The sequence below is a fragment of the Trichechus manatus genome, unplaced genomic scaffold (assembly GCF_000243295.1).
Source record: "Trichechus manatus latirostris isolate Lorelei unplaced genomic scaffold, TriManLat1.0 scaffold00009, whole genome shotgun sequence".
Lineage (NCBI taxonomy): Eukaryota > Metazoa > Chordata > Mammalia > Sirenia > Trichechidae > Trichechus > Trichechus manatus.
In genome coordinates this window covers 3,009,192-3,024,034 of record NW_004443945.1, presented here as the reverse complement: position 1 = coordinate 3,024,034, position 14,843 = coordinate 3,009,192, and the positions used below count along the sequence as shown (strand labels likewise).

General features: G+C 45.6%; 1 protein-coding gene across 1 annotated transcript in view; it reads left to right on the top strand.

Moving 5' to 3' along the window:
• The window catches only part of ANPEP (alanyl aminopeptidase, membrane), a 20,712-nt gene extending 7,600 nt beyond the window's left edge, over positions 1-13,112 (top strand). Inside the window, exons 15-21 of the mRNA XM_023725736.1 lie at positions 899-1,046; positions 5,602-5,693; positions 6,152-6,262; positions 6,397-6,564; positions 8,172-8,312; positions 8,585-8,666; positions 12,768-13,112. Of these exons, the coding sequence (XP_023581504.1) occupies positions 899-1,046; positions 5,602-5,693; positions 6,152-6,262; positions 6,397-6,564; positions 8,172-8,312; positions 8,585-8,666; positions 12,768-12,926 (901 nt within the window). The 3' untranslated portion in view covers positions 12,927-13,112. The remainder of the gene's footprint in view (positions 1-898; positions 1,047-5,601; positions 5,694-6,151; positions 6,263-6,396; positions 6,565-8,171; positions 8,313-8,584; positions 8,667-12,767) is intronic.
• The last annotated feature ends 1,731 nt before the right edge of the window (positions 13,113-14,843 follow it).

The following is a 14,843-nucleotide window of genomic DNA, read 5'->3' as shown; positions in this document are numbered from 1 at the left end:
GGCTGGCTGCCTCAGTCTGGTGCCTTTCAGGTTTGTGGCGCCTCGGGATATCATTCCGCGCCTCGTCTGGTGCACACTTGGACTTGTGCCCCGGGGAAAGTGCCCCCCTCTGCTGGCCCCCCACTACACCTCTGATCACCCTCACCCCCATACACAGCTCCCTGAGTCTTCATGCTCCAAAAGATTGGTGGCAGGATCACCCCCAGTTCACAGATGAGCAAACTGAGATTCAGAGTACCTTGTCTGAGGTCACAGAGTAGCCCATGACAGCCAGACACAGGACTGGCCAACTCCAAAACCTCTCTGTATCCCATGGCACCACGCTTTTCCTGAAGGCCTATGGGGTGCCAGGCTGCTCTGCCAGGTACTGGGAGAATCGAATGGGCAGGCCAGGAGAGATGCAGCATGGATGAACAAATATTGACTGAGCACCTACTGTGTTCCCAAGAGGTGCTAAGCTCTGACATGACTCACGTCTCCCACAGACCCAAACATTCATGAAGCAACTGTGCAAAGACAGCCTGAGGAAGAGGAGAGAGGAAGGCTCAGAGGGATGAGCAAGCCAGAGAAGGGGGCTGGGCAGAGCAAAGAGCACAAGCGTTTTGTCCTTTTGAAACTCAGCTCTCTCTCACTGGCTCTGTGGCCTTGAGTGATTCACTTTACTTCTCTGAGCCTCAGTTTTCTCATCTATAAAATGGGACACCACCCAGTATCCATGTCCTCCATTCCCTCCTGGTGAATGCTGGAGCTGGGTCAGCTGGGGCTCTGGGACCTCAGGCTCCAGAATGGGGCAAAGAGTCCAGGGCTGAGGAGGAGTCTTGAGGGCCTGGGCAGGGGCTTCTTGGGTGTGACTGGGCGGGGTGGAGGTGCTGACTTGGGCCTCTCTGTTTGTTCCTAGTGCCCAAATAGTCCCTGTCACTCTGGCACTGAACAACACACTCTTCCTGATCCAAGAGAAAGAGTACATGCCCTGGCAGGCCGCCCTGAGCAGCCTGAACTACTTCAAGCTCATGTTCGACCGCTCCGAGGTCTATGGCCCCATGCAGGTACGGAGGAGCCCGCAGGGCTCAGAGACCAACTCCTCTCAGTGCCTGAAAGGGCACCCTTAGAAAGCTAATAGAAATCATCCTTGGGTGGTAAAACCCTCCAAGTTGATCCAAAATCAGGTCCTTTCCTGAGAGCAGGCCTGGGAGAGGGGAGAGAGAACAAGAGGGATACAGGGTGAAGGGACCAGGTACTAAGAAGGTGAGGAGGTCGGGCGGGGCAAAAAACAGACACTAGGACTTCTAGCAAAGTTTGCTGATCTGAAATATGGGAAATCAGCACCTTCAGAAGGCACAGAAAAGGCCACTATGCTGGAGGACCTGTCTGTCACAAGCTTCTCAGACCTCAGTTAACTCCTTTGTAAAATGAGCGGGCCCATACCTACCTAACCTGCCCTCCTGGGCTGTGAGGGACACGCTGATATTAATAGGCTTTGAAGTATCTTAATGCTGAGCACCAGGGTGAAATATTTGTGAAATGCTCCAGGTAGCCCTGAGATGAGACTTGGTGGGAGGAGGATACTGGTGAGGAGCCTACCTGAAGTGTTCTTCCCTCCACCTCCTTTTGAGGTCTCAGGAATAGCTGCCTCTTTGAGGGTTGAGGTTCCCATTTGGGAGCCCAACGGGAAACTCAAGCTTGCTCAAGAAGAAGCTAGAGCCATAAAGATGTTCCCTGCAGTGTTGTTTATAATAGACAAAAAGTAAAAATAAAAATAGAAAACCCCACAAAAACACTTAAATGTCCAACAGCTGGGGACTGGTTAAGTAGACTGTAGACTATCAATTTGATGGAATATTATGTAGCTTTTAGATCATACTTGAAGAGGTTTTGTATTTTTTGTTTATGCGGCTTTATTCTTTTTTTTTTTTTATTGTACTTTAGGTGAAGGTTTACAGAACAAATAGTTTCTCATTAAACAGTCAGTACACATATTGTTTTATGACACTGGTTAACAACCCCATGACATGTCAACACTCTCCCTTCTCGACCTTGGAGGGCTTTTTTTTTTTGGTGGAAATATACATAGCCAAAGAGATACTATTTCAAAAATTTCTACATGTACAATTCAGTGACATCAATTACATTCTTCCACAGCTTTATTCTTTTTTTAAAAAATTTTATTTTTTGTTGAAAATACATACGGCAAAACATACACCAATTCAACAATTTCTACACGTACAATTCAGTGACTTCATTCCATTCTTCAAGTTGTGCAGCCATTCTCACTGTCCTTTTCCAAATTTTTCCTCCACCAATAACATAAACTCACTGTTTACTAAGCTTCTCATCTGACCTTTCAAGTTGCTATTGTCAGTTTGATCCCATATAGATAATTCTTTAAAAGAGCACAATGCTCAAGACAGACATTCTTTGCTAATTAAGCTAAACTATTATTTTGTTTAAAGAAGACTGCAGGGGATATTTCTTCTTTAAAGTTTAAAGATTATCTCAGGGGAATAGTTTTGGGGTTTATCCAGCCTACGTAGCTCCAGAAAGTCTGAATTCCATGAAAGTTTGAAATTCTGTTCAACTTTTTTTCCCCTTTTGGTCAGGATTCTTCTATGGAATCTTTGATCGAAGTGTTCAGTAATGCGCTCTGACAGGGAGCACAAAAGAGAGTCCCTGATGGAGGAGGAGAAAGGAGGGGTGCAGAACTCAGATTCTAATAAAAAGACCAGACTTAATGATCTGACTGAGACTGGAAGAACCCTAGAAAGTACAACCCCCGGACTCTCTGTCAACCCAGAACTAAAACAATTCCTGAGGCCAACTCTTCAGACAAAGATTGGACTGGACTGTGGGACATAAAATGATACTTGTGAAGAGTGTGCTTCTTAGCTCAAGTAGATACATGAGACTAAATGGGCAGCTTCTGTCCGGAGGTGAGATGAGAAGGCAGAGAGGGTCAGGAGCTGGTTCAATAGACATGGGAAATCCGGGGTGGAAAGGAGGAGAGTGCTGTCACAGTACAGGGAGAGCAATTAGGGTCACATAACAATGTATGCATAAATTTTTGTATGAGACTAACTTGAAATGTAAACTTTCACTTAAACTACAGCAATAAACAAAAACAAACAAAATGTTCGGTAATGGTAGCTGGGAACCATCCAGTTCTTCCGGTCTCACGGCAAAGGAGAAAGGTTTTTATTATTACTATTTTTTACATTATCTGTTAACTTTCTATTACGGTAAAGTTTTAACTCTCTTACAACCTCCAATTCTTCCCATCCTCCTAATACAGTTCAATCACAATGTTTGGTCAAATCACTATTCAGCATCTACTTTATTGTGATTATTTAAACATTTTCTCTGCTGAGCCACATAGTTACTATGTTTGTGTTTCCTTTTTTGTACATCTTGTACAAATGTATCAGATAATAGATCAATTTCATTTTTTCCCTGGAGACATCCTCCTGGAGCCCTCTGTCCTGCAGGCTCCCCTCTAGAACTGCTGCCCAGCTCCTGTGCTGGGAGGCCTTTATCCAATGTTGCATCTACTGTTTCCTGGATTCCTTGGATTCTTCCTTGATTTTTCTCTCTTGTAATTGGAGCATAGCTTCCAGGAGTTTTTGAGAAAGGGTGCATGAGAGATAGATTTTCTGAGGCCTTGCATGTCTGAAATGTCTTCATTCCACCTTCACACGTGAGTGCTAGTTTGTCCGGGTTTAGAAACTTCTAGGTTGGAAATTATTCTCAGAATGTTTAAGGTCTTGCTCTACTGATATCATTCTTCTTGTGTTGCTATTGAGAAGCTCAGAGCCTTTCTCACTTTGAATGTGGCCTGTTTTTTCTTCTTCTGGAAACTTTGGACTCTTCTCTGATCCTGGCGGGCTTTTTCATCCTCCTACCCTTTCAGTCTGGATGAATTAGGACTTTTGCGGGGCGGGCATTATTTCTATGAAGCTTTCTTCCCCTCCTTTCTGGAGCTCCTGTTAATCCAGTTTGCTTCTTCTGCATTGATCCTCCAGTTTTCTTTCCTCTTCTCTCCTATTTTCTATCTTGTTGACTTTAGGTTCTGCTTTTGGGGAGATTCCCTCGGCTTTATACTTCACCGCTTCTCTAGAGATTGTTTTCATTTCTTGTATCACATTTTTCAATTTCCAAGTGCTCTTTCTGGTTCCAGCATCCTATGCAACATCTTTTCTTAACTCTCTGCATATATTTACTATAGGCTTTTACCAGGGTTTCTTTTTCTTCTCTTGACTTTCCACTGAGTTTTCTCTTTGTTTTGATCTCCCCTTTCACATTGGAGGCTAAGCTGCCTCTTTGAATTTGAGAGTAAAGCAGTGAAAAGTGATTGAAAACTCCATGGAGAGGGTGGAGTTTGTCATCTGGGGGTCTCACTATAGAGTGACTAGGTGGCCAAGTAGCTGTTCATTGAGAGATCCCCAAAATTAGTCCCCATAGGTGTTTTCTTTTGAGGTCATTCACCTTCTGCAAAGAATGAGCCTCCCATCTTATGCCGTGAGGGTGGTGATGCTCACTGTGGGATCAGAGCGGGGAAGGGAGCTGGGATACCACCATTCAGCACGTAAATTTTCACCTCTGACCCTCTTTGCCATCTAGCAACCTCCTTGGCCCCCACTGTGTCTGGTGACCCCAGGACCTGAGCCTTTCTGATTCATTTTCTCCCATGGGGACAGAGGGGCATTACCTACTGCCAGAGGCAGGAGTAGGGACTTGGAGATTCAATTACTCCTTCTACAGACTTCGACTCCATCCTCCTGTTTGCAGCCCCTACCTCCCCCTTGCCTCCTGAAGGCTGTCCCTCTAAATCCTGAGCCTATCTAGGGCTCTTCATGGCCAGTCCTCAGGCTTCCCATCAGCATCTCCTCCTCTGCAGGGCACTGGTGCAGATTCTCCCCCTCTGCTGAGTCCCTTACATCTCCCTCTTTCCACTTTCCAGCTGCCTAAACACAGTGTTAATGCCATCTTGGCCGCTGCTGCTTTCTTGCCTAGTCGCTTTGTTCTTAGGGGTTTACTCCTTTTACATTTGGCTATGGCCTCAGATGGGCACAAATGTCCACCTGTCATGTTGAACCAGAGTCTGCAAAGGATTTTAAAATATTAGGCAGGGCTTATGTGACACTTTAAGTGAAAAAGAGCAGCAGCATGCAGAATTGTAGCTACGCCAAGTAAATAAGAAAAAAGCGTAGAAAAGAGAAAAGGAAGTGATGGATCAGGTAAGGTCCTCGGTGGTTTTTATTTTCTGCATGTGATTTTCTGTGTTTTCTAAATTTCCCACAATAAGCCTGGAATACTGATGATCGGGGCGGGAGGGGGAACCCAACACTTTCTCTTAGGAAGTGACGACCCTTAGACATGGAATGTTCAGACAACTGAGGCTTTGGTGGGAAGGAACCTCAGAGCAGTCATTTGGAACCTAGACTTGCCCTGGCCCCTCCGAGCACTCTTTGGCCACGGGGGAGCTCCTGAACTTCTGACCTTGTTTTCTCCTTGCTGGCGCCTGCCCACCTGCGTCAGAGGCTCCATGGGGCTTCAGTCAGATCAGGCATGCATCCTCCCTTTGAAACTATTGTGTGTTCTTTCCCACAGAGATACCTGAGGCGGCAGGTCCAACCCCTCTTCGATTACTTCAAAAATGTCACCAAAAACTGGGTGGAGCGCCCCCAAACCCTGATGGAGCAGTGAGTGTGACCTCCCCTGGGTCTGGAGGTCCTGGTAGCCCAGCCACCCCAACCTGGGCAGTCCAGAGCAACTCCCAAACAGTGTTCTCCTTTGGAACTCCCAACTCCTGGCCAGGGCGGGGGACAATGGACAGGAGAGATACCTACCCAGGACTAGGGGCTCCGCCATGAGGCTCTGTATAGTCTGTGGGCCCATCTAACGACTTTATACGAAGGACACAACTGAAACTTCAAGGTCACCTCACTGGTTTGATGTCAACAACTAAATGTGTTGATGCTGGGACTGAAGCCTGTGCCGGCCCCTCTGGGTCCCAGGACGGCTTAGGGGACCAAGGAAGCTCAGGCTCAGGGCATGAAGCAAATAGTGGGAGCCCACAAGGCCAGGTGGGCTGCAGCCCATCTCCCTCTGCCTGTAGTTTTGTGTTAGGTGTGCTGACCACATGTCCTCCCTGGGGCAGGTACAATGAGATTAATGCCATTAGCACTGCCTGCACCAATGAAATTAAGGAGTGTGGGGAGCTGGCCTTGAATCTCTTCACTGAGTGGATGAGCCATCCTGATAACAACACGTGAGTCTGTCCCTGCTCCTCCTCCTCCTCCAGGCTTCACCTGTCCCTCAAGCGGAATCTGGGAGCCCACAGCCTTGTCCTTGGCCCAACCCTCCCAGCTGCTGCTCTGACCCTGACTCCCCCTCCTCATCCAGGATCCACCCCAACCTGCGGTCAACGATCTACTGCAATGCCATTGCCCAGGGTGGGGAGGAGAAGTGGAACTTTGCCTGGGAACAGTTCCAAAAGGCCACACTGGTGAATGAGGCTGACAAACTCCGCTCAGCCCTGGCCTGCAGCAAGGAGGTGTGGATCCTGAACAGGTGAGGACCAGGGCAGGACAGGGCTGGGTGAGCCCCCCTCCCCACCAGAGATCAGGATCCCTATGTGGGGGAGAACCTGTCAGGCCTCCACACACTCGTTCATGCAATCCTCACAAACCTGAGAGGTGTGGGCAGTATTGTCCCAGTTTTACAGATGAGGATACTGAGGTTCAGAGAAGCAAGGCAATTTACTCAAGGTCTAGAAGCTTTAATAAGTACTAGAGCCAAGATTCGCACCCACATCTGGCTCCAGGTCTTGTGCTTTTAGCTGCTATGGCCCTCTTAACCTTCGCCTGATGGCAACTTTGTTGCCTTCTCTGTCAAGGGCTCTGGAGCAGCTGGACATGAGTCTTTCTGGACTCCAGCCTGGCAACCCCCAAGCCCTTGGACGAGGGCCTCTAGCTCCCACTTTGTATCTCATATGCCATCAGCTGGACCTCAGTAGAGAAGAGCCACCCTCAAAGTCAAGGACAGCAGTGGCCACCATACCTGGTGCCAGGGCTTGAAACTAGTCCTTTCTTCCTTCCTCCTTCCCTCCTTCCCTCCTTCTCTTCCTTCCTTCGTCTTCAAATATTTATTGGCCTAATAATTCCACTCCTGGATATACATCCAAAAGACTTGAAAGCAGGGACTCAGACAGATGCTGGTACATGAATGTTCATTGCAGCACTATTCACAACAGCCAAATGGGGAAGCAATCCAAGTGTCCATCAACAGATGAATGGATAAACATAAATGTAGTCTATCCATACAATGGAATAAGATTAGACATTAACAAGGAATGAAGTCCTGATACATGCTACGACTTGATGAACCTTAAAAACATTATATTGAGTGAAAGAAGCCAGGCACAAAAAGACAAATATTACGTTGTTGTTAGGTGCTATCAAGTTGATTCTGAATCATAGCAACCCAATGTGATGGAATAGAACTGCCCCATAGGGTTTCCTAGGCTGTAATTTTCACAGAAGCAGATCACCAGGTCTTTTCTCCCTTGGTGGGTTCAAACTACCAACTTTTCAGTTAGCAGCCAAGCACTTAACTGATGCACCACCAATATTATATGATCTCATTTATATAAAATATGTAGAAAGCATAGACAAATTCATAGAGATCAAAGTGAATTAGAGGGTATTGTGGGCTGAGGATGGAGGGGGCGGTTAGTGGCATAATGGGTACAGAGTTTCTGTTTAGGGTGATAAAAAAGTTTTGAAAACAAATAGAGCTGATGGTTGTACAACATTGTGGGTGTAATTAATGCCATTGGAATATACACTTGAAATGGCTAAAATGGAAAATTTTAGGTTTTTTAATTTTACTGCAACAAAAGATACCAAAAAAAAAAAAAATATATATATATATATATTTGGCACCAGCTCCATGTCAAGCACAGCATCTGGCATAGCCAGTTACCCTGCTCAGAGGGCTCAGTTTTCCATCTACCACAGGGAGACAGGCCCGGGTGGCCCCTCAACCCTCAGCCCGCCAAGGGATTGTTGAGGTAATGCGGGAGGAGGTGATGTATGCGGCTCGCTCTGGCTTCTCTCTTGAATCTTCTGGCTGCAGCCCCTCGCCGTGGTTGCTAACTTTGCATCCTGCCCTCACAGGTACCTGAGTTATACCCTAAACCCTGATCTCATCCGGAAGCAGGATGCCACCTCCACCATCAACAGCATCGCCAGCAATGCCGTCGGACAAACTCTGGTCTGGGACTTCATCCGGAGTAACTGGAAGAAGCTTTTTGAGGAGTGAGTCTGTGGAGAGGGTGTCAGGAGGAGAGGGCCCAGGCTGAGGAGCCTTGGGGGCGGTCTGTGTGCAAGGGACACCACAGAGGGGGAGGGTGAACAGAAAGTATGGCTGATGGGAGCGTCTTCCAGGAAAGGGTGGGAGTAAGGGACTCTGTGTTCAGGCTTGTGTTCAAGTCCCGGCTCTCCCACGTTCTAGTGGTATGACCTTGGGCGTGTCCTTGGGCATTAGTCCCCAGCCCTTCACACTCATCTCCTCTGTCTTCACCCTGCAGTTATGGTGGTGGCTCCTTCTCCTTCTCCAACCTCATCCAGACAGTGACCCGACGATTCTCCACTGAGTATGAGCTGCAGCAGGTAAGAAGCTGTCCCCAACCCTGGACCCTGGGGCTGGCGCGGTGGGGACTGGGCAACCAAAGGTCTGTTCCCAGCCTAAAAGTGCGGCTGCCAATTAGCTCCCACTGAGTGTGGCCATGAGGGAACATGGGCCTCAGTTGCCAGGCCTTCCGAATTCACAGGAGAAGCTGGGAACCCAGATTTTTAAGATGTGGACAATTCATTGTAAAAAATAATAATAATCTTGGGAATTTTTGTATAGGCACAAAAGCAAAGAGAGTAATATAATGAACCTCCATGTACCCAGGTTCAACAGTTATCAACATTTTGCCAGTGCTTTTTGGGGGTGAACAATTTTAAAGCAAATTACTGATATTATGTAATTTCATCTGTAAATACTTTAGTCATTCTAAAATAAAGGAATTTCTTTAACATAATTACATTGCCATTATCAAATCCAAGAAAATAATAATTCCTATCTTCTTACACCCAGGCTATGTTCAAATTTTCTAAGCTGTTTAAAAAAAAAGTCTTTTGCAATTGATACATTTGAATCAGAAGGCAAAGTCAACTCGTTGCATTCAGTTGATTTGCCTGTTTTTTTTAACTGAGATATAATTCACATACCATCAGATTTACCATATAAAAAGTGTACAATTTGATGGTTTTTAGTATATTCACAAGGTTGTACAACCATTGCCACTAATTCCAAAACGTTTTTATCATCCCCAACAGAAACTCTGTACCCATTAGTAGGCGCTCCTTACGCCTCCCTCTCCCTAGCCCCTGGCAACCATTAATCTATTTTCAGCATCTATGGATTTGCCTATTCTGGACATTTCATATAAATAGAATCATATAGTATGTGGCCTTTTGTGTCTGACTTCTTTCACTGAGCATAATGTTTTCAAGGTTCACCCATGTTGTACGGTGAATCAGTACTTTATTCCTTATTATTGTCTAATAATGTTCCATTGTATGACTATGCTACATTTTGCCTATACATTCATCTGTTGATGAACATTTGGGTTGTTTCTACCTTTTGGCTAGCGTGAATAATGCTACAATGAATATTTGTGTATGGTTTTTGGGTGACTATATGTTTTCAAGTCTTTTGGGTATATACATAGGAGTGGAAACTGTACACAAATGTTTGGTGGGAGAAAAGACCTGGCGATCTGCTCCCATAAACATTACAGCCTAGAGAACTATGGGGCAGTTCTACTCTGTCATATAGGGTCACCAAGAGTGGCAATCGACTCGATGGCACACAGCAACAATAACATGGTAGTTCTATGTTTAATTTTTTGAGGAACCACTAAACTGTTTTCCATGGCAGCTGCATCATTTTACATTCCCACCAGCAATGTAGGAAGGTTCCAATTTCTGTACATCCTTGCCAACATTTGTTATTTTCTTTTTTTTATTATAACCACCCAAGTGGATGTGAAGTGGTATCTCATTGTAATTTTGATTTGCACTTCCCTAGTGACTAACGAGGAGCCCTGGTGGCAAAGTGGTTAAGAGCTCGGCTGCTAATCAAAAGGTTGGCCATTCGAATTCACCAGCCGCTCCTTGGAAATCCTATGGGGGTAGTTCTACTCTGTCCTATAGGGTAGTTATGAGTTGGAATTGACTCAATGGCAACAGGTTTGGCTTTTGTTTTTTAATGACTAACAATGTTGAGCATCTTTTCTTGTGCTTGTTAGCCATTTATATATCTTCTTTGGAGTAATATCTATTCAAGTCTGTTACCCATTTTTAAATTGGATTTTCTTTTTGTTGTTGAGTTACAAGAGTTCTTATATATTCTAGATATTAAGTCCTTATCAGACATATGGTTTGAAAATATTTTTTTTCCATTCTTTGGGTTGTCTTTTTACTCTCTTTAAAGTGTTCTTTGATGCACAAAAGTTTTTAATTTTGATGAAGTCCGATTTATCTATTCTTTGATTGCTGTGCTTTTGGTGTCACAGCTAAGAAAACCAATACCAAACCAAACCTGTTGCCATAGAGTTTATTCTGACTTATGGCAAGCCTATAGGATAGAGTAGAACTGCCCCATAGGGCTTCCAAGGAGTGGCTGGTGAATTTGAACTGCTGACCTTTTGGTTAGCAGCCTGAGAGCTCTTAACCACTTGCCAAATCCAAGGTCGTGCAGATTTACCCTATGTTTTCTTCTAAGAATTTTATAGTTTTAGCCCTTACATTTAATTCTTTGATCCATTTTGAGTTAATTTTTGTAAATGGTGTGAGGTAGGGGTCCAACTTCATTCTTTTGTATGTGGCTATCCAGTTGTCCCAGCACCATTTATTGAAAAGACTACTCTTTCCCCCATTGAATGAACTTGGCACCCTTGTCAAAAATCAATTGCCCATACATGTGTGGGTTTATTTCTGGACTCTCAAGTCTATTCCATTGATCCGTATGTCTATCCTTATGCCAATACCACACAACCTTGATTATTATAGCTTTGTAGCAAGTTTTGAAATTGGGAAGTGTAAGTCCTCCAACTTTGTTCTTTTTCTATTCTGGGTCCCTTGCATTTCCATGTGAATTTTAGGGTCAGCTTGTCAATTTCTGCAAAAAAGGGCACTTGGAATTTTGATAGAGATGGCATTGAATCTGTAGATCAATTTGGGGAGTATTACCGTATTAACAATATTAAATCTTCCAACCCAAGAGCATGGATGTCTTATTTAGGTATTTAATTTATTTCAACAATGTTTAGTAGTTTTCAGCATAACGGTCTTGCACTTCTTTTGTTAAATTTATTTCTAAGTATTTTATCTTTTTTGGTGCTATTGTAAATGGAATTATTTTCTTAATTTCATTTTTGGATTTTTCATTGTTAGTATGCAGAAATACAGCTGATTTTTGTATATCTCTTGTTTCTGCAAACTTGCTGAACTTGTTTATTAGCTCTAATAGTTTCTTTGTGGATTCCTTAAGATTTTCTATATGCAAGATCATATCATTTGCAAACAGAGATAGTTTTACTTCTTTCTTTCCAATCTAGATACCTTTTATTTCATATTCTTGCTTAATAGCCCTGACTAGAACCCCCCATACTAATAGGTCTTTTCATCTGTAACAGTCTCCCTCATTTTTAAAAAAATAGCATTTATATGTTGATGGGACAACTGGGTCATTTGCAGTATAGGCAGTCCCTGGGTTATGAACATCTGACTTACATACAACCCATAGTTATGAACCAACCCTCGTAAAGCATTTTATATTAAAAATTTGAGGTACATACAATGGTTCATAATAACAAACGAATGCTACTTTGCCGATGCACATCAGAACATTATTATTATTATTACTGAATTATTAATGTTAAAGGTGTTTTAGTGTATCTGAAAGTGTTTCTTTAATATTTTTTATGCATAGAAATGTACACTATATACTATATACTAAGACAAACATTTGACTAACTGATGTTAGATATGAACCGTACCTAACTGTTCTGGTTTACATACAAATTCGATTTAAACAAAGATTTAAGAAAGGAACTCGTTTGTAATCCAGGAACTGCCTGTATAAAATTTTCCACGTTTTGGATTTGGCTGATTGCTTCCTTATGGCATCTGTTTAAAGTGTCTTCTCTTGATTGGATTGAGATTGTAATTCAATTAAAAACGGAGAATCAATTCAATGAGGAGTCACACAACGAAGGTCAGCTACGTGTGTGAGCCAGATTTAGTGCAGGGCCGTTATTTCCCAGCCTCTGCCATGGAGTCCCTGGGTGGTACAAACAGTTAAGCACTCGACTACTAACCAAAAGGCTGGTGGTTAGAACTCACCCAGAGGCACCTCAGAAGAAAGGCCTGGCCATCTGCTTCCATAAGGTCACAGCCTTGAAAACCCTATGGAGCTCAGTTCTACTCTAACACATATGGGGTCACCATGAGTCAGAATGGACCTAAAGGCAACTGGCTTCACTTCCATAGATAAGGGTTTTAACCTAGAGAGAAGTGGAAAACCGGACCCTCCTTTCAGGGGAACAGGCTGCAGTCTCTGTCCTTGGGGGCTCTTAAGGAATGGGCCTAGAGAGAGCCTCTGCTCTAGGCTGTGTTAGAGACCCAACCTCGGGCTGAGAATCTCTGTTCTCCCGGCAGCTGGAACAGTTCAAACAGGACAACATGGACACTGGCTTTGGCTCAGGCACCCGGGCCCTGGAGCAAGCCCTGGAGAAGACGAAAGCCAACATCAAATGGGTGAACCAGAACAAGGAGGAGGTGCTCAGGTGGTTCACAGAAAACAGCATAGTTTCCTGATCCTTCAAGTTACCTGGCCCCCATGCAAGATGCCCATGTGTGCCTGTCCCAGCAGCCTGTGGCAGGACCCCCTATTCCCAGAGCCTGAGCCACCAGTGTCCTCCCCTCAAGGACAAAGTCCTGGGCTCACATTCTCTCCACTCCGCCAGTGGAGCTCCTGGTGGCCAGGCTGTTTGAGCACCTCCCAGGCCCTGCCCCTCACACCAACCCCACCCCAGCTCTGCCGTGGCGGCCCGATGTCCAGGGCCCTACAGCTGATCTCAGGGAAGCCCAGCTCTAGGGCTAGGTGAACAGAAGCCCTTGATGGACACAATAGATGGCCTTGGTTGGGGTGGGGGGGTGCACCTTCTCTCACCTTCCCGTAAACACCCCAGAACCTGAGGAATCCACAGGGCGCCAGATCTGTATTGTTTTTTTCCAGGAGAAAATGTAAATAAAGGATTTCTAGATGAGGTTCTAGGCTCATTACTAAACTTACGCAGGAATGGGTCTGCTATTAGCTGGGGAGGCTGGGATGGAGGGAACCTCGGGTGCATGGGAAGGACTGTGGGGGTCAAGGACCCCCAAGAGTATAGGAGGGGAGAGGTGTGCAGCCCGCTGGCCCTTCCTACAGAACGCCCGGGCGGAGGTGTCTGCCTGCAGTGCTCATTTCATCCAAGTTCCCACTTCGGGCTAGAGGCACAGGGCACTGGGGAGCCAAGGAGACAGGGAGCGTGGGTGCCAAGGAGGGCTGGCATGGTGCCAGGCACAGAGCAGGTCCTGGCAGAGTGGAGGGAGTGCCTTTCCGGAAGTCAGGAGAGAAGCTGGGTTTGCGTCACCCTAACATTGAGGTGAGGGAACAAGGTGATGGCTGGGCCCCCTCCCTGCACTGCAGCCAGCACCCGAGAGGGAGGGGTCAGTTGAGTAAAGGCAGTGACCCTGGGTCCGAGGCCTGGTGTGACCACTCATGGGCCTAGCTTCCAGGATCCATGGTGGATCTGTGGGATATCAGTTTATAAAATGTGAAGTGGTTGTTTTCAAGAGTAGCATACAGGGATGCGTGGTACTGAGGGTGACAGGCAGGTGAGCTGAAGGGTGGAGACAGATTTTCCAGGCTCACGAAATGGGGGCCATACCCTCCAGATCACCATGCGCAGCCCACTGGCAGTCAGGGTCAAAGCTGCCCTGACCAACTCTGAGGAGAAGGCCTGGGGCCCACATAGCTCCATAGGCATACTCTGGTCTTGGTGGGTGTCTTAGGCAGAGTTCTCTAGAGAAGCAAAACCAGTGACGCATATACATACACACACACACACACACACACACACGCACACACAGACACACACACGTACACACACATATATATATATATACATACACTTTGAGAGAGAGATTTATCTCAAGGAAATGGCTCACACAGTTGTAGAGGCTGGCAAATCCCAAGTTCATGGGTCAGGTGTCAGGCCGGAGGCTTCTCCGGACTCACATAGCCGCAGAAGCTGATGAACTCAAGATCAGCAGGTCAGACAGCCGGCCACTGGCTCATAGGCTTTGGAGGCCAATGAGTCCCAAGATTGGCAGGTAAGATGGCAGGCCGCTAGCTAACTGCCTGTGGAGGCTGATGAATCCCAAGTTTTCCTAGCTCAGGTCCCAAGAACTGGAGGTCAGATGATAATGAGCTGGATACAGGATCCAAAACAAGAGCCTTGTTGGAACATCCATTTATATACTAGAGGCAGGCCACACCCCGAAGGAAACTTCCTTTCAACTGATTGGCTGTTCACAGCAGCTCTTATCACAGAGTTAATTACATCATTACATAACTGTCAAATTACATGTTTACGAAACTGCCAAACTACATCATAACCACCAAACGATTGAGAATCTTGGCCCAGCCAAGGTGACACACAATCTTAACCATTACAGTAGGCATCTCTT